This window comes from Oncorhynchus clarkii, chromosome 5 (genome assembly GCF_045791955.1).
Source record: "Oncorhynchus clarkii lewisi isolate Uvic-CL-2024 chromosome 5, UVic_Ocla_1.0, whole genome shotgun sequence".
Taxonomy (NCBI): Eukaryota; Metazoa; Chordata; class Actinopteri; order Salmoniformes; family Salmonidae; genus Oncorhynchus; species Oncorhynchus clarkii.
In genome coordinates, this window is record NC_092151.1 from 29,364,420 (window position 1) to 29,392,043 (window position 27,624).

At 45.1% G+C, this 27,624-nt stretch overlaps 2 protein-coding genes across 5 annotated transcripts in view; one reads left to right on the plus strand and one right to left on the minus strand.

Moving 5' to 3' along the window:
* LOC139408630 (ras-related protein Rab-14) overlaps window positions 1-3,406 on the plus strand; it is a 59,314-nt gene extending 55,908 nt beyond the window's left edge. The window contains exon 8 of one of the 2 annotated variants that reach the window (XM_071152743.1): window positions 1-3,406. In XM_071152743.1, coding sequence (XP_071008844.1) covers window positions 1-178 — 178 coding nt within the window. In that variant the 3' untranslated portion in view covers window positions 179-3,406. The other variant, XM_071152744.1, reaches the window with a different exon arrangement.
* LOC139408629 (tyrosine-protein kinase ABL1-like) lies at window positions 2,968-27,624 on the minus strand. Of its 3 annotated transcripts, none has more exons than XR_011634306.1 (12): window positions 26,764-27,600; window positions 22,570-22,734; window positions 20,398-20,693; window positions 17,756-18,028; window positions 12,255-12,339; window positions 11,909-12,086; window positions 11,362-11,546; window positions 11,064-11,216; window positions 6,577-6,666; window positions 6,154-6,279; window positions 3,628-6,006; window positions 2,968-3,568 (listed from the first exon to the last, which is right to left on the minus strand). XR_011634306.1 is itself a non-coding variant. In XM_071152742.1 (12 exons), the coding sequence occupies exons 2-12, from the start codon at window positions 26,846-26,848 to the stop codon at window positions 4,403-4,405; spliced, it is 3,240 nt and encodes a 1,079-aa protein (XP_071008843.1). In that variant the 5' UTR covers window positions 26,849-26,913; window positions 27,061-27,624; the 3' UTR covers window positions 2,968-4,402. The 3 variants fall into 3 exon arrangements, 2 of the variants coding, with proteins under 2 accessions (XP_071008843.1, XP_071008842.1); XM_071152742.1 differs by having other exon boundaries at window positions 2,968-6,006; window positions 26,764-26,913; window positions 27,061-27,624; XM_071152741.1 differs by having other exon boundaries at window positions 2,968-6,006.

The following is a 27,624-nucleotide window of genomic DNA, read 5'->3' on the forward strand; positions in this document are numbered from 1 at the left end:
GGGTGAGAACGTGGAGGATGCCTTCCTGGAGGCGGCTAAGAAGATCTACCAGAACATCCAGGACGGTAGTCTGGACCTGAACGCTGCAGAGTCTGGTGTCCAACACAAGCCCTCTGCCCCCCAGGGAGGCCCACTATCCAACGAACCACAGCCCCAGAGGGAAGGCTGCGGCTGCTAATGACCAACGCCTCTCTCTGTGTCCTTCTCCACCTCCCCCCCTCTCTCTCCTCATCCTCCATCATCCCCTCCCCACTGGGACTGCATGAGGGTGGGGCACGGATGGAGGGAGGGAACAAGGGATGGGTTGGCTGGGTTGTGTAGTAGTGTACGTCCCTCTGCCTCCCTCGTTATTCCTCTTCTTTTCCTGTCTGTGCATCCTCCTCCACCTTTTCACATGGTCGTAGTCTTCACGTCTTCCTCCTCCTCATCATTCAGTCCAGCTCATCTGCCATGGGATTCCAGTTCCATGTATAAAGACACATAGATGGGTAAACCTGAAGAAATACTTTTTTTAACGTTTCCTTTTATAGCTTCTACTATATTATCAATCAAGTCTCATCTAGCACATCTGAAACCAACCAAGCCTGTATAGTCTAACCTCCACTGACATTGAGTTATCTAGACACTCTCTCCGCATCTCTCCCCCTGCATCACTCCTGCATGGTTTAATGATCTAGGACTATTTTAATTGAACTGAAATGTGTATGAGTAAAAAATTTCCCTCGATGGCTTGGTCTCTTCCGGGGGAGGAGATGGTTAGTGAAAGAAATTATGTAATGTATGACGCGGCCCGCTACTGATCACTATTAGCGGTGTGTGTGTTTGTGTGCGTGTGTGTTTGGTCCAGTTGTTGAACCTGGTCTAGAACAGGTATCCACTGTCTCTACCCAAAGCTTTGCCCCCTGGTCCTTATGGTAAAGCTATGATACTAGGCAGAGATGGAATCCCTCTAATGGTGTTCTACAGTACACCTCAGAGTGGCAACACTAGTGTAGTAGAGAGACACTTTAAAGCCCAAGAGACCTGGAATTCCCCAACCTACTTGTCTTTCTCCCTATAGGATGTCACAGGAAAGGCTCTGGGTGTTTTCCTGCCACTACAGTGTGTCTGTGTGCAGGGATTTCTTTAACTAAGTTAATGACACTTAAGAAAACAAACGTTTTCCTTTATGGGGAAGGATTCCTTCAGATCATCAGTTTCATTGCACCAACTTCCTCCTCTCCCCCCCCCCCCCCAGACCATATCAATAGAATCTGTCTGTCCTTACCAGCATTTTCTTTGTCGTTTGTTGCCTTATGGTTAATATTATTACTGTTTCATCTTTTCTTTGCTGCGCTACATACTGCTGTCAAATAAACAAACTGTTTTACAATATGGTGATATTTCTGTGTAAAACATGGTAACTGGTGTAACACAGGGGTGCTGGTGAAGAAAGGTAGATGTTGCCCCTTAAATCCAGAGCTAGGATTTAAAAACAAAAGTCAAATTGGGGCTGTTTTATATTTGTTCTGTTTCTTACATGTACAAGTGTGAAATGGAAATGTTATTTTGTTGTATATCCCACTACCCCTGAGACACCCTCGGAGAGTGGTGTCACAGCCAGGGATCCTGGAGCAATTAGGGTTGAGTGCCTTGCTCAAAGACAGATTGATAGATTTATTTTCAACTAGTCGCTCAGGGATTTGAACTAGCAGCCTTTCGGTTACTGGCCCAACGCTCTAACCACTAGGCTACCTGCTGCGATCAGCTTCCATCTTAACCCTACACCTGTGGTCCCTCACCCCAGCCCACTCTCCTCACAGGCTTGTATAGTAACAACACCAAGCAACATGCCCCACCAGAACGGCCCCAAACGGAAATAGTTATACGGAATTTTTTCAAGCTCAATTTCTGTAGGTGACCATGCTATTTAGAGGATTGGTCAACCCAGAGATTGAAGATACACACATCTCGGCATGTTTATTTCATGCTTGGGAATTCTGTAACATTAGCCAGGGATGGCAGACTAAAAGCATAGCTGATGTTTTGGAGCTGTCAAATCAGTGAGGTGCTCTTGATCATTGTCATGACGCCACACCCATCCCATCGAAGTTCATAACAAGAAAGTGTTGGCTATAAATAAATAATCACTCAAATTAGGATTCATTTCAAATCAGCCAAATCAAGGTGTAGATTACTTCTCACATTCCAATGTATGAACTTCTAAACAAGTTGCATTTTAATGCAGCTCTGTGTAGCCAATGGCAATGCACGCTTTATGTATAATGCCCGGAGCCGCTTGTGGATTTGACAGCTCTAATGCAGTTAAACCTCCACACTGCCAAAACAACCGCTATGCGGATTAGATTGAGCCCATAGTTTCTATGAATAAATGTTTGGACAGACTCCCTCTACTCAATAGTGCTACTTGGTGGTTCCATCGTTTTGTTTCTTCACTCTTCATCCTCAGTCTGAGTAGAAGGGGAGTGGAAGTGTTCAAACTAGTGCTTTGTCGATTCCACTCAACTCTTGCTTGTAGGAGGTGGAGTGGAGAATGTCACTGTTTTTGAGTTAGGTTTTTTCTCTCCATGTAATGTTTAATGAAATTGGATAAAACTATGACCAAAGTATGGAAAAATTGCTTCTACGATGATAGTGGTCCCCTCCCCAATGTTGGCGGGATTATTAAGGGGATAGGGTGCCATCACCCTAACTCATTTTAATACACCAATGGTAACATGATGCATTGCTGTCTTAATTTTGGGGCGTGGGAATGTCTAGAGATGGGTCCTCCTACGTTCTAAAACGTACATGTATACATTTTGAAGGAGCTGTGTTAACATTTAAATGCATTCTTGCGTGTATATGATTTCAATGACAAAATGCTCTAGACAGAAAATACATTATACATAACCTGTTGTACTGCTTGTCATTCTTGTCACATTGTGCACGTAAACATGTAAGTAGAGTAAGAACAGATTCAATTGATGGGTTTCAAGTAGCAAAATTGCTTTGCATTTTAATGCAACAAATTGCACCAAGGTTACAGGGAGAAAATATGTATTTACAAAGGAAAGCAAAATAGGTCAAATTGTGAGGTGGCTCGGACACACAAACAAAAATCTAAGTAGTGGAGAGGGGGAATAAAAAAAACATGAACAGTACCATGAAGTAAAGGCAGCTTCAGGTTGACTTTGTCCTCAGGCATGGCAGTCAGTCAGGGCAAGGGTGTGGGGAACAGCACAAACTAATACTGAAAAGAAATGCATTATTTAAACGACAAGTAGAATATCTTAGTCACCCCCTGACTACACAGTGGCATTTCATTGGTTTGGTAAGAAATAACTGCCCTATAATCAATGGTCAATTTCTCACTGTATATCTGGTTATGCATCCTCCATACATTAAAACATGATGTCCATCCAAATACAGAAGGCTTTTGTGAGGTTTGTAAGTGGTGTGTGTTGAATGTAATAAAATGGTCAGTCAAGAGGACAAGATGGAAACAACATTCAAATCCATCGGAGCTAAGTTGGAGTTCCCTGGTCCCTCTCCAGTAGTGTTCAGTATATGACAGTCATGTGCCTGCCTGAAGGAGAAACATTACAATTTTCCTCATCCACATAAGTATTTATAAGGCTATATTGCTCTGTTTTAGTTTATCAATGTAATTCCCAAAGCCAGTGTTTTTTAAGGCACTCTATTCAGATCTTGTGCACAGAAACAACATGTTCCCAGGTAGTCTTCCTGCTCACTTTGCTGCATTACTGCTACTAGCATCCATTCAAACTCAATACTGACAGTCACATCTTCACCATTCATCTCACACCACAGAGATCTGCCATGAAGGGTGATGTCGCAAGCTGAGGGGAAAACGGTAAATGAGGTGGAGAGACAATGTGCACTTCCAGACACTTCACTCAGACGCTTTGGCTGTTTGTCTCCACAGAGCTGAAAGGCATCCTCAGCCATATGAGGCTTTAAGTTTGTGGCACATTTGCAACTCTGCCAGTAAAGGAAAGAATGGGATATGCTTTTTGTCTATTGTGACATGATAGACATAGAAAATGATTGATGAAAAGGTGACGTGATGCAGAATTGGGCCCAGGCCTCTCTGGCTTTCAGACAAAACACATGAGGAAAAACTCAAAAAGGTTATTTTGATTCTGAGCATGGTAACCACAGTCTAGTGTTTGAAGTGTCCTCCGACATCCTGTAAGGCTGCATAACATCTATTTCTCCGAAGTGTGCATCATGCTCAAACTGTCCAGTGCCACTGCAGCATGCCCTGCGCTCCACCTCAACGTGAGTTCAGCATGACCACAGTGTAGAAGACACGACTATGGAACATTACATGCAGTGAGAGAGAAGGGGGAAGTTCATTAAAGTTCTGCTTTTTCTTTCAGTCAGTGTGGCCTCTCCGCTACCTCTGAACGATGTCGCTGATCTCTTTGACAGACGAGAGCAGCTTGCTGAAGTCCTGCTGTGCTCCGCTGGTGCCCCCAATGGCAGCAGGGCAGATCTGCAGCTCGCGCAGGCTACTCTCCAGTTTGTTGATGGCCTCGCGGAAGGCAAACTTGTTCCTCATCTGCTGGATGGACTCCACGTAGCTGACGCAGTACTTGGACAGGTTCTTGCCCGCCTCCAGCACGGCGCTGTGGCTGCCAGTCTGCTCAGAGTTGCGTCCGATGGCGGCACGCAGCAGCTCCGTGCCCTCCAGGACCATCTCTCTGGTGATGGCAGAGTTGGGCTGGCGCTCTGGGGGCGCACGCGTCTTCCTCAGGGAGCGGCGGGTGTTCATGAGGGGGATGAAGGCTGTGGGAGAGGTCTGGTCTCCTGGGGAGGTGAGGGAGGAGAAGCCCAGGGGGCTGGAGGTGGAGCCAGACACTGAGGAAGAGGAGGTCTTTGATGGCTGTGGTTTAGAGGAGGTGCTGAGGCTGAGTTTCTTGTGGCCCTCCAGGAGAGAGCGAGCTTGGTCACTGGGGCTGGATGGGTTGTGGGAGTCTGAGGGAGAGGGGAGCTCCTGAGTGGGGCTGCGGGAGATCTTGCCTGATTTGGCACTGGAGGGCGGGGGTGGAGGGGGAGCAGGCTTGGGCTTCTGGAACTTGCCTCTCTCCCTGGGACCGGAGGAGTCCAGGTTGTGTTTGTGGCGGCGGGCCCTGCACTCGTCCCCAGCTGCCCCCAGAGTGGGAAACACGTTGGGCTTGAGCAGCTCGGCCTGCAGGGCGCTGGTCTTGGAGCTGTCTACCCCCTGCCCTGGAAGCCTCCTACTAAGCTTGGGCGTCAGGGGGCTGGACTCCGCGTCCTTAAACACCTCATCTGATGGATCCTCTGTCTTCTTGGGCAGGCGGGGTGGGGGGGTGAGGGTGCCCATGCGAGGCATGCTGATCTCTGGCTTCTCGTTGGCCCTCTTGCGGGGCAGGGCGGGCTTTCCCCCGAAGGTGCCCGAGTCAAAATGGCCTTTGTGCAGGTCGCGGGGCAGCGTGACTGACTTCCACTCAGAGCGATCCGAGCCTGGGGACATGCTGGAGGCCGAGGAGGAGCGCAGGAAACGTTTCGAGTTAGATACTATATCCTCCTCGCTGGGTGGAGTGGTGGCAGTCTTACCACTTACACTGGGCACCACCGGCGTACACTTCTTCCTGGCATGATGAGGGGGGAACAAGGGGCCCGGGTAGGTGGGCGCCCCGTTGGTAATACCCCCTGCCCCGTTGTTGTTAGCACCCAGAACCTTGTTGGGATCGTTGGTATGTGTATCACTGAAGTTGCCGTTGTTAAAGTCGTCTCGGTGGTCAGGCGCCAGCCCTCGTCTCTCCGGGTGTCCGTCCATCTCCCTGAAAGAGCTGCTGCGTTTGGGCGGGGCAGGCGCCGTCTTCTTCTTCTTCTTGATGAGGTTGAAGAGGCTGTTGCGGGACTTGTCCTTGTCTTTGGGCAGCAGGCGGTCGTCCTCGTTCAGGTTGCTGTCCAGGAACGGACGCTCTTTTCTGGGGAGCATGGGGGACACGGCCACCTCCGGCTCCAACGCGTCTGGGTGAACACACAGATATGCATATCATCAGTTGTTTGAACACTCAATAAATTGTCCCAAAGCTCTTTTGACATCTGTTAAATATGGGTTAAAAACACTTAAGGGTGCAATGCATTGAGAAGAGGGGTATGTTAGGCGAATCTCACCAGGGCTGTCTCCATCTCGGTCCACGTTCCTACGGAGGGTCCTGGTCTTGGTGGGCAGTTGTGGAGCCTGCTGCATGGGGCCCAGCACCACCTTCTTCCCTTTCTTGCCCAACTCCTTCTCCACCTCTGTCACATGACACACACACACACACCAGCATCAGAGACTGTGTATTAACCTACTTCTTGCTCTTATAACCCTTAAACAGCTCTGGAGTACAGCACCTGGAAAACAGATGGCAAATTAACTCCTCTAAGCTGAAAGATTACTGACCCAAATATTGTCTGGAAGTGCTTAGATGCTATTCTCTCTCAATCTGGTTTGATCTAGCACACAACCTACAGATAATACCTCAAATTTAAGAGTTACAGTTGTCTTAAATTCAGCTATAACGTGAGTAATTGTGACAATATAAGGACACTCACCGTCAGAGATGCTGGACTCCTGAAACATGGTCTCAAAGGCCTGGTGGGTCTCAGCAAAGGAGGGCCGCTCGGTCGGGTTCCACTTCCAGCCTGGGAGATAGGGAGAGAACAGGAAATTAGGTTTGGTACCAATCACAAAACTGTCTGCATGATATGAATGTGTCTGGTTATTTCACATTCAGGGATTTTTCAATATTGGCAGACATGTTTCAACTATATTGAACAAAAAGAAACACAACATGCAAGAATTTCAAAGATTTTACTGAGTTACAGGGATATAGAAGGAATTAAGTAAATTTAAATAAATAAATTAGGCCGTAATCTATGCATTTCACATGACTGGGGATACAGATATCTTAAAAAAAGGTAGGGGCGTGGATCAGAAAACCAGCCAGTATCTGGTGTGTGTCAGTACCATTTGCATCATGCAGCGCAACACATCTTCTTTGCATAGAGTTGATCAGGCTGTACATTTGGGCCTGTGGAATGTTGTCCCACTCATCTTCAATGGCTGTGCGAAGTTGCTGGATATTGGTGGGAACTGGAACTTTGTCGTACACATCGATCCAGAGCATCCCACACATGCTCAATTGGTGACATGTCTGGTGAGTATGGCCTTGGAAGAACTGGGACAATTACAGCCTCCAGGAATTATGTACAGATCCTTGCGACATGGGGCTGTGCATTATCATGCTAAAACACGGTGATGGCAGCGGATGAATGGCACGACAATGGGCATCAGGATCTCATCACAGTATCTCTGTGCACTCAAATTGCTATTGATAAAATGCAATTGTGTTCGTTGTCTGTAGCTTATGCCTGCCCAAACCATAACTGCACTGTCACAACGTTGACATCAGCAAACCGCTCCCCCACACGACGCCATACACAAGGTCTGTGGATAGTGAGGCCGGTTGGACGTACTGCCAAATTCTCTAAACTGACGTTGGAGGCGGCTTATGGTAGAGAAATTAACATTCTCTGGCAACAGCTCTGGTGGACATTTCTGCAGTCAGCATGCCAATTGCACGCACCCTCAAAACTTGAGACATCGGTGGAAAACGGCACATTTTAGAGTGGCCTTTTATTAGCACAAGGGGCTCCTGTGTAATGATCATGCTGTTTAATCAGCTTCTTGATATGCCACAGCTGTCAGGTGGATGGATTATATATAGTACTTCCGGTGCCGACAGAGATTGCCGCCTCGCTTCGCGTTCCTAGGAAACTATGCAGTATTTTGTTTTTTTTACGTGTTATTTCTTACATTGGTACCCCAGGTAATCTTAGGTTTCATTACATACAGTCGGGAAGAACTACTGAATATAGGAGCAACGTCAACTCACCATCAGTATGACCAGGAATATGACTTTCGCGAAGCGGATCCTGTGTTCTGCCTTCCACCCAGGACAACGGAATGGATCCCAGCCAGCGACCCAAAACAACGGCGTCGTAAAAGAGGCAAACGAAGCTGTCTTCTGGTCAGGCTCCGGAGACGGGCACTTCGCACAGCACTCCCTAGCATACTACTCGCCAATGTCCAGTCTCTTGACAACAAGGTTGATGAAATCCGAGCAAGGGTAGCATTCCAGAGAGGCATCAGAGACTGTAACGTTCTTTGCTTCACGGAAACATGGCTCACTCGAGAGACGCTAATGGAGTCGGTGCAGCCAGCTGGTTTCTTCACGCATCGCGCCGACAGAAACAAACATCTTTCTGGCAAGAAGAGGGGCGGGGGCGTATGCCTTATGATTAACGAGACGTGGTGTGATCACAACAACATACAGGAACTCAAGTCCTTCTGTTCACCTGATTTAGAATTCCTCACGATCAAATGTCGACTGCATTATCCACCAAGGGAATTCTCTTCGATTATAATCACAGCCGTATATATTCCCCAAGCAGACACATCGATGGCCTTGAACAAACTTTATTTGACTCTTTGCAAACTGGAAACCACATATCCCGAGGCTGCATTCATTGTAGCTGGGGATTTTAACAAGGCTACTCTGAAAACAAGACTCCCTAAAATGTATCAGCATATCGATTGCGCAACCAGGGCTGGTAAAACCTTGGATCATTGCTATTCTAACTTCCGCGACACATATAAGGCCCTCCCCCGCCCTCCTTTCGGAAAAGCTGACCATGACTCCATTTTGTTGATCCCTGCCAACAGACAGAAACTAAAACAAGAAGCTCCCGCGCTCAGGTTTGTTCAACGCTGGTCCGACCAATCTGATTCCACGCTTCAAGACTGCTTCGATCACGTGGACTGGGATATGTTCCGCATTGCTTCCAACAACAACATTGACGAATAGGCTGATTCGGTGAGCGAGTTCATTAGAAAGTGCATTGACAATGTCGTTCCCATAGCAATGATTAAAACATTCCCAAACCAGAAACCGTGGATTGATGGCAGCATACGCGTGAAACTGAAAGCGCGAACCACTGCTTTTAACCAGGGCAAAGTGACCGGAAACATGACCGAATACAAACAGTGTAGCTATTCCCTCCGCAAGGCAATCAAACAAGCTAAGCGTCAGTTTAGAGACAAAGTAGAGTCACAATTCAACGGCTCAGACACAAGAGGTATGTAGCAGGGTCTACAGTCAATCACGGATTACAAAGAGAAAACCAGCCCCGTCACGGACCAGGATGTCTTGCTCCCAGGCAGACTAAATAACTTTTTTGCCTGCTTTGAGGACAATACAGTGCCACTGACACGGCCCGCAACCAAAACCTGCGGACTCTCCTTCACTGCAGACGACGTGAGTAAAACATTTAAACGTGTTAACCCTCGCAGGGCTGCAGGCCCAGACGGCATACCCAGCCGCGCCCTCAGAGCATGCGCAGATCAGCTGGCTGGTGTATTTACGGACATATTCAATCAATCCTTATCCCAGTCTGCTGTTCCCACATGCTTCAAGAGCATTGTCCCTGTTCCCAAGAAAGCTAAGGTAACTGAGCTAAACGACTACCACTCACTTCCGTCATAGTGCTTTGAGAGACTAGTCAAGGACCATATCACTCCACCCTACCTGAAACCCTAGACCCACTCCAATTTGCTTACCACCCAAATAGGTCCACAGACGACGCAATCTCAACCACACTGCACACTGCCCTAACCCATCTGGACAAGAGGAATATCTATGTGAGAATGCTGTTCATCGACTACAGCTCAGCATTTAACACCATAGTATCCTCCAAACTCATCATCAAGCTCGAGACCCTGGGTCTCAACCACGCCCTGTGCAACTGGGTACTGGACTTCCTGACGGGCCGCCCCCAGGTGGTGAGGGTAGGTAACAACATCTCCACCCCACTGATCCTCAACACTGGGGCCCCACAAGGGTGAGTTCTGAGCCCCCTCCTGATGGGACAGTAGTGGAGAGGGTAGTAAGTTTTAAGTTCCTCGGCGTACACATCACGGACACACACAGATAGCGTCGTGAAGAAGGCGCAGCAGCGCCTCTTCAACCTCAGGAGGCTAAAGAAATTCGGGCTGTATCACCGCCTGGTACGGCAACTGCTCTGCCCACAACCGTAAGTCTCTCCAGAGGGTAGTGAGGTCTGCACAACGCATCACCGGAGGCAAACTACCTGCCCTCCAGGACACCTACACCACCCGATGTCACAGGAAGGCCATAAAGATCATCAAGGACAACAACCACCCGAGCCACTGCCTGTTCACCCCGCTATCATCCAGAAGGCGAGGTCAGTACAGGTGCATCTAAGCAGGGACTGAGAGACTGAAAAACAGCTTCTATCTCAAGGCCATCAGACTGTTAAACAGCCACCACTAACATTGAGTGGCTGCTGCCAACACACTGACTCAACTCCAGCCACTTTAATAATGGGAATTGATGGAAATTGATGTAAAATATATCACTAGCCACTTTAAACAATGCTACTTAATATAATGTTTACATACCCTACATTAATCATCTCATATGTATATACTGTACTCGATACCATCTACTGCATCTTGCCTATGCCGTTCTGTACCATCACTCATTCATATCTTTATGTACATATTCTTCATCCCTTTACACTTGTGTGTAGAAGGTGGTAGTTTTGGAATTGTTAGGTTAGATTACTCGTTGGTTATTACTGCATTGTCGGAACTAGAAGCACAAGCATTTCGCTACACTCGCATTAACATCTGCTAACCATGTGTATGTGACAAATACATTTGATTTGATTTATATATTATATTGACAGGGATGTCAACAAATTTGTGAAAAAATTTGATAGAAATAAGATTTTTGGCGTATGGAACATTTCTGGGATCTTTTATTTCAGCTCATGAAACATGGGACCAACACTTTACATGTTGCGTTTATATTTTTGTTCAGTATAGTTAGTCATTAAGCACTCAATTACTTCATTCCAGTAGACATTAAACAAACAAAACATGATGAAGATAGTTAGAGAACTATTTTGAGAAGCCAGGCTGTGCCATTTAGACAGACAGATGTATGTGTACTCACAGGCCCTCATGAGCTGGTAGACCTTCTCTGGGCAGCCCTCCGGACGGTCCATGCGGTAGTCCTTCTCTAGGAGCTCATACACCTGGGAGAGGTCTATGCCAGGGTACGGAGACATCCCATAGGTGGCGATCTCCCACAGCAACACTCCGAACGCTGGGAGTTTGGGATAACAAAGTACAGAGATTAGTCTATTTGCATGCCAAAACAAGACTATGACATTGTAATCACAATGACATAAATAATTCTAAATATCAGAAATACATTTGTCATTGAGTTACTGTGTCATCTTCAAACTCACCCCAGACGTCAGATTTGATGGAGAACTTGTTGTAGGCCAGGCTCTCCGGGGCGGTCCACTTGATGGGGAACTTGGCCCCAGCGTGGGCCGTGTACGTGTCCCCCGTCATCAGCCTGCTCAGCCCGAAGTCTGCCACCTTCACCAGGTGGTTCTCCCCCACCAGACAGTTACGGGCTGCCAGGTCCCTGGAGCACAGAGTGAAAACAGAGGAGCATGATGTATTTTTTTAGGATGGCAATTCTCTTATAATATCTATGTCTTTAGGTGTTGTCTGTTACGTGGGCACTTGAGTATGAAGCTGAGTCTCAACAAGCTTGACAATTAAAAGCAAATTGGGGAATCGAAAAGAGGACATAAATCACATCTTCTAGGCCATAATAAAACATGCTGGGGCAAAGTCAATCTCACAGCAACAGCGCACATATGATATTTCTGTCTGGGGGAGGGGAGGACAAATGATAGGCAAGAGTGAGGGGCAGGGGAGGTTAGTGAAAGGTAAGAAATGCGAAGAGAGAGAAACTGAGGTTAAGCTAGTGTCATGTCTCACCTGTGGATGAAGTTCTTCCTCTCTAGGTACTCCATGGCGGAGGAGATCTGCGTGGCCATGTAGAGCAGCACCACAGCGTTCACCTCCTCCCTGTTACACTCCCTCAGGTAGTCCAGCAGGTTGCCATGGGTCATGAACTCTGTGATGATGTAGAATGGGGGCTCCCGCGTGCACACGCCTGGCAGAGAGAGAGAGGCAGAGTTAGTCACAGCACTGACAATGGCAGTACAGTGTGGCATTTCACAAAGAGACAATTAAGACTGAGGGCTCTAGTTAAAAGTAGTGCAATATAAAGGGAATAGGGTGCTGTTTGAGACGCAGCCTGAGACATAACCCAGTAACTCACCCAGTAGCTGTACCAGGTTGGGGTGTTTGATCTCCTTCATGACAGCAGCCTCCTTTAGGAACTCCTCCACCTCCATGGTGTCCTCCTGAGTGGGTGAGAACAGGGTCAGAGGGTCAACCACACACATCAGGTGAAAATATATTCAAAGAGTTAGCTACATCTACACTGCCTTCAGAAAGCATTCATACCCCTTGACATATTCCACATTTTGTTGTGTTACAGCCTGAATTCAAAATGGATTGTACAATATTTGCACATTATTCTTAAAACAGTTATTCATGCTCTGTCAAATTGGTTGTTGATCATTGCTAGACAACCCTTTTCAGATCTTGCCATAGATTTTCAAGTAGATTTAATTCAAAACTGTAACTCGGCCACTCAGGAACATTCACTGTGTTCTTGGTAAGCAACTCCAGTGTAGATTGCCAGTGCCACCTTTTTTGCAGTATTACTTTAATGCAAACAGGATGCATGTTTTAGAATATTTTTATTCTGTAAAGGCTTCGTTTTCACTCTGTCATTTAGGTTAGTATTGTGGAGTAATGACAATGTTGTTGATCCATCCTCAGTTTTCTCCTATCACAGCCATTAAACTCTAACTGTTTTAAGCAAATTTCAATTTACAAAAAAACCCAAATGTTTTCGTCTATTGAGCTTCTAGTCATTTTATAGCTATTGTTCACAGGCCTCCTGGGCCATATACAGCGTTTCTCACTGAGTTCCCTGAATTCCTATCGAACCTTGTAGTCATAGCAGATAATATTCTAATCTTTGGTGACTTTAATATTCACATGAAAAAGTCCACATACCCACTCCAAAAGGCTTTCGGAGCCATCATCGACTCAGTGGGTTTTGTCCAACATGTCTCCAGACCTACTCACGGCCACAGTCATACTCTGGACCTAGTTTTGTCCCATGGAATAAATGTTGTGGATCTTAATGTTTTTCCTCATAATCCTGGACTATCGGACCACCATTTTATTACGTTTGCAATCGCAACAAATAATCTGCTCAGACCCCAACCAAGGAGCATCAAAAGTCGTGCTATAAATTCTCAGACAACCCAAAGACCCCTTGATGCCCTTCCAGACTCCCTCTGCCTACCCAAGGACGTCAGAGGACAAAAATCAGTTAACCACCTAACTGAGGAACTCAATTGAACCTTGCGTAATACCCTAGATGCAGATGCACCCCTAAAAACTAAAAACATTTGTCATAAGAAACTAGCTCCCTGGTATACAGAAAATACCCGAGCTCTGAAGCAAGCTTCCAGAGAATTGGAACGGAAATGGCGACACACCAAACTGGAAGTCTTCCGACGAGCTTGGAAAGACAGTACCGTGCAGTATCGAAGAGCCCTCACTGCTGCTCGATCATCCTATTTCTCCAACCTAATTGAGGAAAATAAGAACAATCCGAAACGTATTTTTGATACTGTCGCAAAGCTAACTAAAAAGCAGCATTCCCCAAGAGAGGATGGCTTTCACTTCAGCAGTAATAAATTCATGAACTTCTTTGAGGAAAAGATCATGATCATTAGAAAGCAAATTATGGACTCCTCTTTAAATCTGTGTATTTCTCCAAAGCTCAGTTGTCCTGAGTCTGCACAACTCTGCCAGGACCTAGGATCAAGAGAGACACTCAAGTGTTTTAGTACTATATCCCTTGACACAATTATGAAAATAATCATGCCCTCTAAACCTTCAAGCTGCATACTGGACCCTATTCCAACTAAACTACTGAAATAGCTGCTTCCTGTGCTTGGCCCTCCTATGTTGAACATAATAAATGGCTCCCTATCCACCGGATGTGTACCAAACTCACTAAAAGTGGTAGTAATAAAGCCTCACTTGAAAAATCCAAATCTTGACCCAGAAAAGATTAAAAACTATTGGCCTATATCGAATCTCCCATTCCTCTCGATTTTATAAAAGCTGTTGCGCAGCAACTCACTGCCTTCTTGAAGACAAACACTGTATACGAAATGCTTCAGTCTGGTTTTAGACCCATCATAGCACTGAGACACTTGTGAAGGTGGTAAATTACATTTTAATGGCGTCAGACCGAGGCTCTGCATCTGTCCTCGTGCTCCTAGACCTTAGTGCTGCTTTTGATACCATCGATTTGAAACCCAAATTGGTCTACACAGACAAGTTCTGGCCTGGTTTAGATCTTATCTGTCGGAAAGATATCAGTTTCTCTGTGAATGGTTTGTCCTTGACAAATCAACTGTACATTTCTGTGTTCCTCAAGGTTCCGTTTTAGGACCACTATTGTTTTCACTATATATTTTACCTCTTGGGGATGTCATTCGAAAACATAATGTTAACTTTCACTGCTATGCGGATGACACACAGCTGTACATTTTAATGAAACACGGTGAAGCCCCAAAATTGCCTTCGCTAGAAGCCTGTGTTTCAGACATAAGGAAGTGGATGGCTGCAAACTTTCTACTTTTAAACTCGGACAAAACAGAGATGCTTGTTCTAGGTCCCAAGAAACAAAGAGATCTTCTGTTGAATCTGACAATTAATCTTGATGGTTGTACAATCGTCTCAAATAAAACTCTTAAGGACCTTAGCGTTACTCTGGACCCTGACCTCTATTTTAACGAACATATCAAGACTATCAAGGACAGCTTTTTTTCATAACACGTAACATTGCAAAAAACGTAACATTACAAAAATCTGAAACTTTGTCCAAAAATGATGCAGAAAAACGAATCCATGCTTTTGTTACTTCTAGGTTAGACTACTGCAATGCTCTACTTTCCGGCTACCCGGATAAAGCACTAAATAAACTTCAGCTAGTGCTAAATACTGCTGCTAGAATCCTGACTAGAACCCCAAAATTTGATCATATTACTCCAGTGCTAGCCTCCCTAAACTGGCTTCCTGTTAAGGCAAGGGCTGATTTCAAGGTTTTACTGCTAACCTACAAAGCATTACATGGGCTTGCTCCTGAATATCTTTCCGATTTGGTCCTGCCGTACATACCTACAAGTACGCTACGGTCACAAGACGCAGGCCTACTAATTGTCATCCCTAGAATTTCTAAGCAAACAGCTGGAGGCAGGGCTTTCTCCTATAGAGCTCCATTTTTATGGAATGGTCTCAACCTTTAAGTCTTTATTGAAAACTCATCTCTTCAGTAGGTCCTGTGATTGAGTGTAGTCTGGCCCAGGAGTGTGAAGGTGAACGGAAAGGCTCTGGAGCAACGAACCACCCTTGCTGTCTCTGCCTGGCCAGCTCCCCTCTCTCCACTGGGATTCTCTGCCTCTAACCCTATTACAGGGGCTGAGTCACTGGCTTACTGGTGCTCTTCCATGCCGTCCCTAGGAGGGGTGCGTCACTTGAGTGGGTTGAGTCACTGATGTGATCTTCCTGTCTGGGTTGGCGCCCCCCCTTGGGTTGTGCCGTGGTGGAGGTCTTTGTGGGATATACTCGGCCTTGTCTCAGGATGGTAAGTTGGTGGTTGAAGATATCCCTCTAGTGGTGTGGGGGCTGTGCTTTGGCAAAGTGGGTGGGGTTATATCCTGTCTGTTTGGCCCTGTACAGGGGTATCATCGGATGGGGCCACAGTGTCTCCTGACCCCTCCTGTCTCAGCCTCCAGTATTTATGCTGCAGTAGTTTATGTGTCAGGGTGCTAGGTTCAGTCTGTTATATCTGGAGTATTTCTCCTGTTTTATCCTGTGTCCTGTGTGAACTTAAGTACGCTCTCTCTAATTCTCTCTCTCTCGGAGGACCTGAGCCCTAGGACCATGTCTCAGGACTACCTGGCATGATGACTCCTTGCTGTCCCCAGTCCACCTGGCTGTGCTGCTGCTCCAGTTTCAACTGTTCTGCCTGCGGCTATGGAACCTTGACCTGTTCACCGGACGTGCTACCTGTCCCAGACCTGCTGTTTTCAACTCTCTAGAGACAGCAGGAGCGGTAGAGATACTCTCAATGATCGGCTATGAAAAGCCAACTGACATTTACTCCTGAGGTACTGACCTGTTGCACCCTCGACAACCACTGTGATTATTATTATTTGACCATGCTGGTCATTTATGAACATTTGAACATCTTGGCCATGTTCTGTTATAATCTCCACCCGGCACTGCCAGAAGAGGACTGGCCACCCTCATAGCCTGGTTCCTCTCTAGGTTTCTTCCTAGGTTTTGGCCTTTCTAGGGAGTTTTTCCTAGCCACCGTGCTTCTACACCTGCATTGCTTGCTGTTTGGGGTTTTAGGCTGGGTTTCTGTACAGCACTTTAATATATCAGCTGATGTAAGATGGGCTATTTAAATAAATTTGATTTGATTTTAAAATCACCATTGGCCTCATGGCGAAATCCCTGAACAGCTTCCTTCCTCTCCGGTAACTGAGTTAGGAAGGACGCCTGTATCTTTATAGTGACAGGGTGTATTGATACACCATCCAAAGTGTAATTAATAACTTCACCATGCTCAAAGGGATATTCAGTGTTTGCTTTTTAATTTAGTTATTTTTACTCATCTATCAATAGGTTCCCTTCTTTGCGAGGCATTGGAAAACCTCCCTGGTCTTTGTAGTTGAATCTGTGTTTGACATTCACTGCTTGACTGAGGGGCCTTACAGATAATTGTATGTGTGGGGTACAGCGATGAGGTAGTCATTAAAAAACAATGTTAAACACAATTATTGCACACAAGTCCATGCAACTTATTATGTGACTTGTTCAGCAATCTTTTTACTCCTGAACTTATTTAGGTTTGCCATAAGAAAGGGTTTGAATATTTATTGACTCAAGCCATTTCAATTAATTTATCATTTCAAAAAACATAATTCCTCTTTGACATTATGTGGTGTTGTGTGTAGGCCAGTGACCAAAAATCTAAATGTAATCCATTTTAAATCCAGGCTGTAACAAAATGTGGAAAAAGTCCAGGGGTGTGAATACTTTGATGGCACTGTAGACTATACGCATGGCTAGCTTCACATGTTTCTACCTATAGAAGCGTTACAATAAGTGTGTTTGCTCAGCAGATGTCTAAACTGGGTAACCTTCTTCTGTTCTACACCAGGTGGTGGTATACTCAGCACAGTTCCCAGTTCCCATCACACCATCCTGAAACTCCACTGTTATTTTACAACTGCCTAACTAAGACTACAAGCAGCTAAAATACAATATTGACAACTGCACTATTAACTACTACAAAAAATAAATACAAAAACGAACTACTACAGACAATATTGACTACAGCACTACATTAGGGTGGCAGGTAGCCTAGCGGTTAGAGCGTTGGGCCAGTAACCGAAAGGTAGCTGGTTCGAATACCTGAGCCGACAAGGTGAAAAATCTGTTGATGTGCCCTTGAGCAAGGCACTTAACCCTAATTTGATCCATGAGCGCCATACTACTATTATGGCGGACCTTGTAAAACAATTTCACTGCACCTATCCGGTGTGTGTGACAAATAAAATAAAACAAAAACACTGTCATCAACTCATTCTGATGGTTTAATCTCACGTGTACCTTGAGGGTCTTGACGGCCACGGTGAGGCTGTACTTCTTCCAGATCCCCTCGTAGACCTCTCCGTACTGGCCCCCGCCCAGCTTGTGCTTCATGGTGATGTCGGTGCGCTCCATCTCCCACTTGTCATAGTTGGGTGACACGCCATAGATGGTGGGCTTGTTGCGTTTGGGCGCTGGGTAGTGCAGTGTAGTGATGAGGCCATCGGCTACCGTGGAGTGGTGGTGAACCAGCTCTGCCAGTGTGTTGAATCGACTCTCAGACGACACATATAGCTGGGGAAAGGGAGAAGAGGGAAGAGACCATTTCCAGTTGAGACTATGACTGTTAAGCCCATAACAGAAAGGAGATTCAATGACCTTGGGAGTGAGAGGTTGGTTGGAGCAACACCGGAGATGTGGGTTTAAATCCAGCTCGAGTTACATAGACATTAAATAGGTAACATTACATTAAAGTGTCTAATAGATGAACACCAAAGAGGATAGATAAATGATTCTGTAGTATGAATCACCTGAACTGGCTGGATATGATAATATGTGGAAAAGCAGCACACTCAGAAAGCACGTAGAGCAAGAAAAGCACTTTCCAGCAGCAGATGATCTCTGGCGAGAGATATTGGTCAAGGCTGACTGAACACAGTCTTTTCCATTGTCCATGTCTTATATAAGACCACAGTCCCAGATCCTGTGTTCCACTGTGGAAACATTCCGCACTCTTCATATCTTCATAAATGGATAGATTTCCAGAGTTTATAACATAATGTCAATGGAGATAATGTAAGTAGGTACTAACTGAGTAGGTAGGTCGTGAAAGAACCTGAAAAGAGCCGCATCCGAGGGTCTGGAACAATAAAGAGGCCTGTTCCGTTGTTCAACTACCTCACATTCAGCTTAAAGCTCCAACTTGACCACTTATCAGGGCCTGTCTCAGTAAAAACCATCCAAGCGGGAGCTCAATTTCATTAACACAAGAATCTGGGCTGATCAGAATACTGTCAATCACTGTGTTGTGTGGGGGTGATATGAGGAGTGTTCCACAGACAGGAGAGGTACACATATTGGGAAAGTCTGCATTCCAGCCGGCTGATTGTGAGCACAGTGGGAGATAGCGGAACTGCAGGGGATAGGGAGGGTAGGAGATTGATACTTTAACACACACACGCACGAGACCAGTGTGTGTGTGTGTCATTTTGTCTACGTGTGTGTGTTTGTGTGCGCGTGCTGGTTTGGTGTGGAACAGAGAGGTCGTTTGGAGCATTCCTCTCGTGCATGCCGTTCCACTCGCTCACCTCTGTGCAGTGAGGAATGCTGGGATCCGTATGACATAGAAAGGATGGCAGCTGTCCTGCGGTGGAGGTGGTTTACCTCAGCTGGCCTGACAGACAGCTGGGTTAAGAGAGGGGAGAAGACAGCTGGCAGACTGACTATCCTAATACTCGTACGACTTCTTTCCCAGTCTCCATTCCTCCTGACCACTAATAACGGTTGGTATAGCACAATAACAGTGTGTCCTAACAGTCACATACAGCCTCCTTTTCTTCAAACGGACAGGCTTCTGCAATGAATGATGATGCTGGTTGAGCTGAAAATATAATAGGTTGATAATGAACTATTAGGTACTGATTTTTCCACTCACTGTATTTTCACCTGGATTTGGTCCTCAGCATCTTTCTATTGTGGTCAGTGGTCATGAAGGAGAGGAGAGGCCATTTTAGAGTGTTGAAATATAGGCCTCTAACCTTAACCAGTTCCAGACCTGCCGTGTCCTCTCTAAATGAGCCTTTCCCAGAGGGGGTACAGTAAGCTGCTCTGTGGAGACCTCCACTAAAGCCCACCGTCTGCCTTGGCCACAGCGTAATGGGCTGTATAACCAGAGGAGCTCAGTGAGACAGTCATGTCACTTACAGCTGCCTCCAATAATCACTTAACCAGAGAGAGAGGTAAAACCCATGGATGTTTAGGACTTGGGGACATAGGACTCTGGCAGTGGTGGAAAAAGTACCCAATTGTCATACTTGAGTAAAAGTACCTTAACAGAAAATGACTTAAGTAAATGTTGCCCAGTACAACCCTACTTGAGTAAAAGTCTTAAACCATTTGGTTTTAAATATACGTAAGTATCAAAAGTAAATGTAATCGCTAAAATATACTTAAGTATCAAAAGTAAAAGTATAATTTCAAATTCCTTATGTTAAGCAAACCATATGGCACAATTTTCTTATTTTTATTTACGGCTAGCCAGAGGCATGCTCCAACACTCAGACATAATTTACAAACGAAGCATGTGCTTAGTGAGTTCGCCAGACGAGAGGCAGTAGGGATGACCAGCGATGTTCTCTTGACAAGTGTGTGAGAATTAGATCATTTTCCTGTCAGGCTAAGCATTCAAAATGTAACGAGTACATTTGGGTGTCAGGGAAAATGTATGGAGTAAAAAGTATAATATTTTCATAAAGTACATAAATGTAGTGAAATAAAAGTAGCCAAAAATATAAAATAGTAAAGTAAAGATACCCCCAAAAAACAAATTGATTTCAAGTATTTTTACTTAAGTACTTGCATCATTGGTCTCTGTCTGGGCACCTTTACATATGAAGATGTGATAGAGTAGAGGTAGGAGGTGTGTGTGTACTGTATATCCTCACCTTCCCGTCGGAGGCTGTGTTGATCCTGTAATGGTAGACGCGACCCTCGTAGCGCAGTGAGATAGACCTCTGCCCGGGGCTGCTCTCGCTCTCCCTGACCAGGAAGCTGCCGTTAATACCCGAGCTGAGCAGGTACTCAGCAGCGTTGCGCGACACAGGCCCATGGTACCAGCTGTGCTTCTCCAGGCTGTTGACCGGGGTGATGTAGTTACTGGGCACCCAGCCCTGGCCGTGGTTGGTCTGTGCCTCGCACCACTCCCCATTATGGTTATAACCCAGGACTCGCAGCTTCTCTCCTGCAGCACGGACATGCCATTAGAGTGAAATCAGGGGAAACTACAGGGGGATTCTACACTACATGCGAGACCTTTAAGGAGTACGGCAGGCGGTTTATATAGACACCACTCCAAGTAGATTTCTACTGGTTAAAGGAGAAACGTCACATGTAAAAGAGACTTACTATAGAATGGTTGATTGGTTGCTATAAATTACTAGTATAGTTACTATCCTAAAGGTTCTACATTCTACACAATTGAGGCAATGCTTGCAAGGAGCTTGTGCTAACGTTTATTTCCAGTTGCATCATAGACCAACATGAAAGTGCCACATACTCAGTATTCTGAGACTGAGCCAGAGTGGTTAATCCACTGTATCTAATGTAATGTTTACTCAGATTGTGACACTGGGTTTTTTTCCCATTGGTTATGGGGTTAGCAGGGTTGACGTCACTGTCTGATCCTGGTTTTAGACTCAGCATAGCGGCTCAGCATAAACTACAATTCACAAGAGAGTTTCATGCAAAAGTGTATTAGTTAATAATATATGTATTTTTAAACATTAACATGAAAACTGTACTTTTCAATTTGGAGATATGAAGATACGATGCCAACCCAACTTGTTTAGTAAGAAGCCCTAATTGAAGCCCTAAATTCAATATTTATTTTATAGACTTCTGTATAAAATCTACCCTTATATAGCCTTAGTGACACAACTATTTAGATTGCCTTATTACATAACGTATTTTGCCTTTTTATTTCCTCATATATAAATATGAATTTTTGCATCTCTCTCTCTCCTGCCTGCTGCATTGTGTTCCAGCCGCTCCAGTGGAAAGAGCTCTTTGCGACAATGGGACCAGCTATGCTAGTTAGCAATAGCAGTAGCAGGTAGCAACAGCGCTCGTCCAATGATTTGTTTTATGTTTTAATGCTGACACATGGAATCATTACGTTGTCTTAGCCTGTATATGTTTGACCTAGCTGACAATCAAGGAGAGATAGGGAACGGGACACAAATATGTGGATTTCCAGACAGTCTAAACCCTCCCCATCCCCCCGAGAGGACACTGTACCCATCTCAGCGCAGTCAGAACTTTTAAATGAAGATAAAAACACAAGCAGTTCACACACACAGTCCTGTTTATCTACTGCTGATAAGGGCCGTTTTGCACATTGACCCCATGACGAAGGCAGGTCCCTGACAACAACAAGACCAGAGGGAGTATTTTCACACAGCCTGTTGATGCTCTCTGGGCTATGATGGACGGTTTTACTGTTAAACGTTTCAGAGCAGAGAGACAGTTCTCTGACGGGAAACTAATGTACCCTCACAGAGACAGTTCTCTGACGGGAATCTAATGTACCCTCACAGAGACGGTTCTCTGACGGGAAGCTAATGTACCCTCACAGAGACAGTTCTCTGACGGGAAACTAATGTACCCTCACAGAGACAGTTCTCTGACGGGAAACTAATGTACCCTCACAGAGACAGTTCTCTGACGGGAAACTAATGTACCCTCACAGAGACAGTTCTCTGACGGGAATCTAATGTACCCTCACAGAGACGGTTCTCTGACGGGAAGCTAATGTACCCTCACAGAGACAGTTCTCTGACGGGAAACTAATGTACCCTCACAGAGACGGTTCTCTGACAGGAAGCTAATGTACCCTCACAGATACAGTTCTGTGATGGAAAACGAATGTACCCTCACAGAGATGGTTCTGTGATGGAAAACTAATGTACCCTCACAGAGACGGTTCTGTGATGGGAAACTAATGTACCCTCACAGAGACAGACTCACAGTGCAGAGCTGGGGACTGTTCCATTTTAAGTCACAGTACTGCATTTGATCGCAACTTTCTGTCACACACACACTCACACACATTCTCTTACCTTTAGTTATGCTGAGAGTGTTGTCCCCACTGGCCACAAAGTCATACAGCGCAACAAAAAGGTTGGGGTCATTCTCGCTGGGCCCGGCCAACAGGTTCTCTTTTGAGTTCCAGCGGGCCGCTTCGGTCAGACCCTGGGGCTCAAAGTCTGGTCTCTGGAGAGCTTCTGGAACACACAACAGACAGGTCCAATGTGAGAACATGTCTTTATCTATTAAACAAGTGGACATTGGGGGAAAAGAGCGAGATCGGGAACTGGGAGTGAGTCGATCAGATCTGTGTTAAATAAACCAACAACTAACAAGTCAATAGACTTTCTATCACCATGTCATAGAAACAGACATAAGAGAAAAATACATTCTCAATGTACTGACATTTCAGTCTTCAGGCTATTCCAGGAACACACACAGACACTTAACACATTACAAACACTAAAGTCATTCACACCTGTATATGTAGCCTGTTCTTTAAAGAAAAAACTCCCCCCGTCACACCGAAGGAACATTTCTCAGAAAAAGTTTCATGGTTGCACTATTGTGCTGGCCTGCACAGCAGCTGTGATTTGACTATGATATTAAAGGCAGCAATATGAACTGATATCTTTCATTAAGACCAGGCCGATAACATTGTCCATCTCTGCACTACTTACCTTTCATTTCCTGGAGTACCATGGCTTTGCTTCAATTTCAAGACATTGTTTTCAATAACAAGACTCTCCAATAAGAGTTGACCCATCTTTGCCTGCAATGTTGTAGTAAGAAGGGAAATTCTAACTGTGATAAGCTTCCAATAAGGTGTGAAATAACTGTTTACAGGCACTACAACAACAGATTATGCTCATTATACCCAAATAATGGGAGTTTGAGAGCCTGAGAGGTATCTGGATGACACATCAATGTCACCAGAACTGGAGAGAGAGTGTTGCAGAAGAGATGTGGAAACAATGGAAAGAGAAAGGGGAAGAGATAGAGGTGACTTTATTGTGTGATGGTGACTTCATTGTGTGGCCAAATCAGCTGTTTCAGCACCTTGCGCCTCTCACCACACACCTCCTCAGCTCGGTCACGGCCTGAGAAAGCCAGGGAGAGTCTTTTGATCATCTGCTGAGGCCATAGTGATACCCGAGAGAAAGGACAGGCCTGTTGGTAGTAGGCTAACCTACTGAGTTTATGCTAAATAATCCATTCAGGAGACAGGGATGCTGTGATATAGTGAACCCTGGCAAAGCACTGATCCTTGATTGTTATGATCTTTATTTGTATCTTACGTCAAGCCAACAGCCCTGACAGAGCAATCTGGTGAAATGCAGACTGGAAGGCTATTTTGTGTTCTACTGTGGGCATACATAGTGTGATGAGAGCCACAGAGAGAGATCAAATAAATCCATGGTTACCACACACTGCTCACCGGCTGGGTGCTATGCGCTGGGGCTCTAACTGGGTGCTGGGCACAGGACAGACATTAGGGATGTGCATGATGAACATTCCCGAGGAGTCTGTGATAAGAGGCATCTGAACACATTCTGCTCCCCAGCATTGAGCCACTGGTAGAGGGGCCTCCTGTTAACAGTGGATTGGGATTGCAGAGCAAGAACATAACCATTCAGACGATGAGCAGAAAGAAGGTCTCTCACTCTATAATCATTCATGACATTTGAGAATCCCTATCTTTCTAACAATAGGCTACAAGCGCAAGGGTGCACATGAGGAAAGACGGCTTGATTTCTGAAAGTGAGCGGCTGAAATCAATCGAACTCCAAGGCTATGATTCAAGTCGGAAAAAATAAGCTCTTCGATTTTGGAGAATAAACATTGGCAAACGAAGGTTGCATGGTGACGAAATAACAGAGTTGGAGGAAGATAAACACATGAGTGTACTGAGTAAGACATGAGAGGAGGAGGGTGGAGGGGACAGACTGGTGTGTGGGCACTAGAACAGCCAACCCCCTACACATACTGTATATCCATTTTACTGACCACAAACACCTCTGCTCTTAGTGAGTGAAGAGTGACAGCAGACTGATACACTGCATGATATCAGAGATAGAAATGGAATGAGACTGAACATGAGGCTAAAAAGAAAGAAGGAAAGCTAGAAATCCAGCAGTAGCTCGTGGAGAGGCGGGGATTACATCATATCCTGACTACATTACTGGGGAAGAGAATCCATCCAGCAGTGATGAAATATGTGTGGAAATCGAGGCACTCTATGACAGAGATGGTATGAGTATTAGAGATGAACTGATGAGCTGAAACTAACCCCAAACACACTGACAGAACACAGGATACAGAGATTGGCCTGGTGGAGTTTATCACAACCAGTACCTTCTTGACCTCAGATCAAAACACAGTAGGTCCAAACTTTCCAGTTCCATGATGTAGAGCCAAGCCACGTGAGGTGAAGGACGGAAAATAACTCACGCTGGGGCGATTCTGTTGCATCACCTGGCTGTTGACAACTGTGACGGGTGACAAAGAGCTTGATGCTGGATCAAGCCTGAGATCTGGAGGTCTAACCACTGTTTGGAGATCCTATCTGGATCTGTGGCTGGTGCCGCTGTAGACTAGTCAGCTCTACTGTGGTTAGGTCAAACATTGGGGCATTAAACATGAGGGTGAGTGAACCTGCCACACAGAGGGGGACAGGTGTAAATTGCTAGGAGTTATTGAAGAATTTGTAACACATACTGTTGCTATCAGTAATGTCAACTGAAAGAAGATTACATTTGGGTTTATCTTTCCTCTTGCAAATTCATTCAGTGGATATTCTTCCAGAGAGAATTGCTTCATTTTTTAAGAGAAAAACACTTAATTCCAAATCAGAGACTGTTCATTCAACATGCTTTTTGGTCCATCTTAATTTTTGTGTATGTAAAGTTATATGAAAGGGTGTGTTTGAAAGATTAATCAACATTCACTTTGCTGGAATGTGTTCCGGGACCATTTTACGCAATCCTGGGAGAAATGGTGGAAAACGTACTCAATTGTCATACTTGAGTAAAAGTAAAGATACCTTAATAGAAAATTAGGCAAGTAAAAGTGAAAGTATTTGGTTTTAAATATACTTAAGTAGCAAAAGTAAATGGAATCGCTAAAATATACTTAAGTATCAAAAGTAAAAGTATAAATAATTTAAACTTCCTTGTATTAAGCAAACCAGACGGCATTTTTTTTCTCCTTTCATTTACAGATAGCCAGGGGCACACTCCAACACTCAGAAATAATTTATAAACAAAGCATTTGTGTATAATGAGTGACAGATCAGAGGCAGTAGAGATGACCAGGGATGTTCTCTTGATAATTGTGTGAATTGGACCATTTTCCTGTCAAAATGTAATGACTACTTTTGGGTGTCAGGGAAAATGTTTGGAGTAAAAAGTACATTCTTTTCTTTAGGAATGTAGAAGTAAAAGTTGCCCAAAATATAAATAGTAAAGTAAAGTACAGATACCCAAAAAAACTACTTAAGTAGTACTTTCAAGTATTTTTACTTAAGTACTTTACACCACTGCCTGGGAGCATGTGACATGGGCCATTTCACAGTCTTCCATTACAAAACAATTTCACGGTTGAAACTCAATGTACTCCGGATTTCCCAGAATTCCATTAATCTTTGATTCAGGCTAATCCATTTAGCTCATCTTTGTTTCAAGTAGGGCAGAGTGTAGGCTTGGAAAATAAGTACAATAGCACACTTTATAAGGCATTTAGTCCTAAAAAAACTCTACAACTCAGTTCAACTTGTCTTTGCACTTCATAACGTAGAAAAGCAATAAACAAGATGTAAATCTTAGCAAAGCACAAAAAGGAAAGTGTAGATTTAGATAAGATCCTCTCTCCTCATAAACAAAAGTAAAACGGGCCCAGCCGGGAATCAGATTTCCTTGTATTCTCTCCCCCCCCCTCTTTCCTCTGCACCGAGCCAGTGTGTCTGGCTTCCCTCTCCCTCCGCTCTCCCTCGCTCTCCCTCTCTCCCCCTCCTCCGCTTTCCAGAGCCCAGGAACGACAGAGGCGTAGAGAGCTCATCTTCTCCCTCTCTCGACCTTCTCACCTCCCTGCCCAGCACAACCAGCTCCTCTACACTGTCCTCTCCTTTCTTTCTCTGACCATCTTTGTCTTTCTCTGAGAATCAATCCCAAAACAAAACTCGCAATACCCCATGCCAACCCCTCTACAGCAGTTCCTCAAATTCTTACCTTCCAAGTAGCAGCTGGAGGAGGACGAGAGGCCTTTCTTAGATTTACACCCCACCAATTTCAGGCAAATCTCCAACATTTTCATTTGCTTTCTTTCGCTTCCACTTTAAAAATCTTGTTAGTTTGTCGGCCCAGTGTCCCTTCGGTTACCTTTCGACGGAAGATCAACAGAAAAAAAGTTTGAAATGTTTTGTGGTCGGTCATGAAAAGACAAAGAACATGAACAAAGAACAAGACAAAAAAGGTTAAGGAACAAGGGATTCTGCTGTTCTCCTCAGAATCTTTGGCTGTTATTACCCTTTTCTCTCCTCTCTTTCACCAAACAGAAAAGCGAACTCTGTGCTGCCAGAAAAGTCTACAAACTTTCTAGTCCAAGCGGCTCCATCTTTTTTTTCTCTCTGGTCTTGGTTAGCTCCTCTCCGGAGGAGGCAGAAACGACCCAAAAGTGTCCGAAAGCGTGCTGGACATGCGGATGTGTCAGTTGAGTGGGCAGTAGGGCAGTCCGGATGGTGCCATTCCCGCTCCTGTCCCCTGTGTGTGTGTGTGTGTGTGTGTGTGTGTCCGTTAGCAGGAGAAGCACAGGGACTCACTCGTGCTACAGGCTGCCAACAAAGGGCCTCTTTCAGGATCTGCCTGCTGCACTGAATGACATCAGCTGGTTGGGCCCTCCCACCTCCCCCAACACACACTCAAGAAAGTGAGAGAGAGAACCACTATACACACACACCAAGAAGAATACAAACAGAAACACGCCAGTGTGCCAAAAACACATTCAAAAAGACAGATGAAACCTCTGTTGACAACAAAACTTGAAGTTAAAACTGAAAAGTCCATTCTGAAGTTTCTCTTTGTCCTTCTGTT

Excerpts from the sequence above, each read along its gene's own strand:
- LOC139408629 (XM_071152742.1), bottom strand. The coding sequence starts at position 26,848 with ATGAAAATGTTGGAGATTTGCCTGAAATTGGTGGGGTGTAAATCTAAG. Across the intron at positions 11,217-11,361 it reads CATCAAATCTGACGTCTGGG|CGTTCGGAGTGTTGCTGTGG; the intron begins GTGAGTTTGAAG and ends CCAAACTCCCAG. Across the intron at positions 6,007-6,153 it reads CCGAGATGGAGACAGCCCTG|ACGCGTTGGAGCCGGAGGTG; the intron begins GTGAGATTCGCC and ends GTGTTCACCCAG.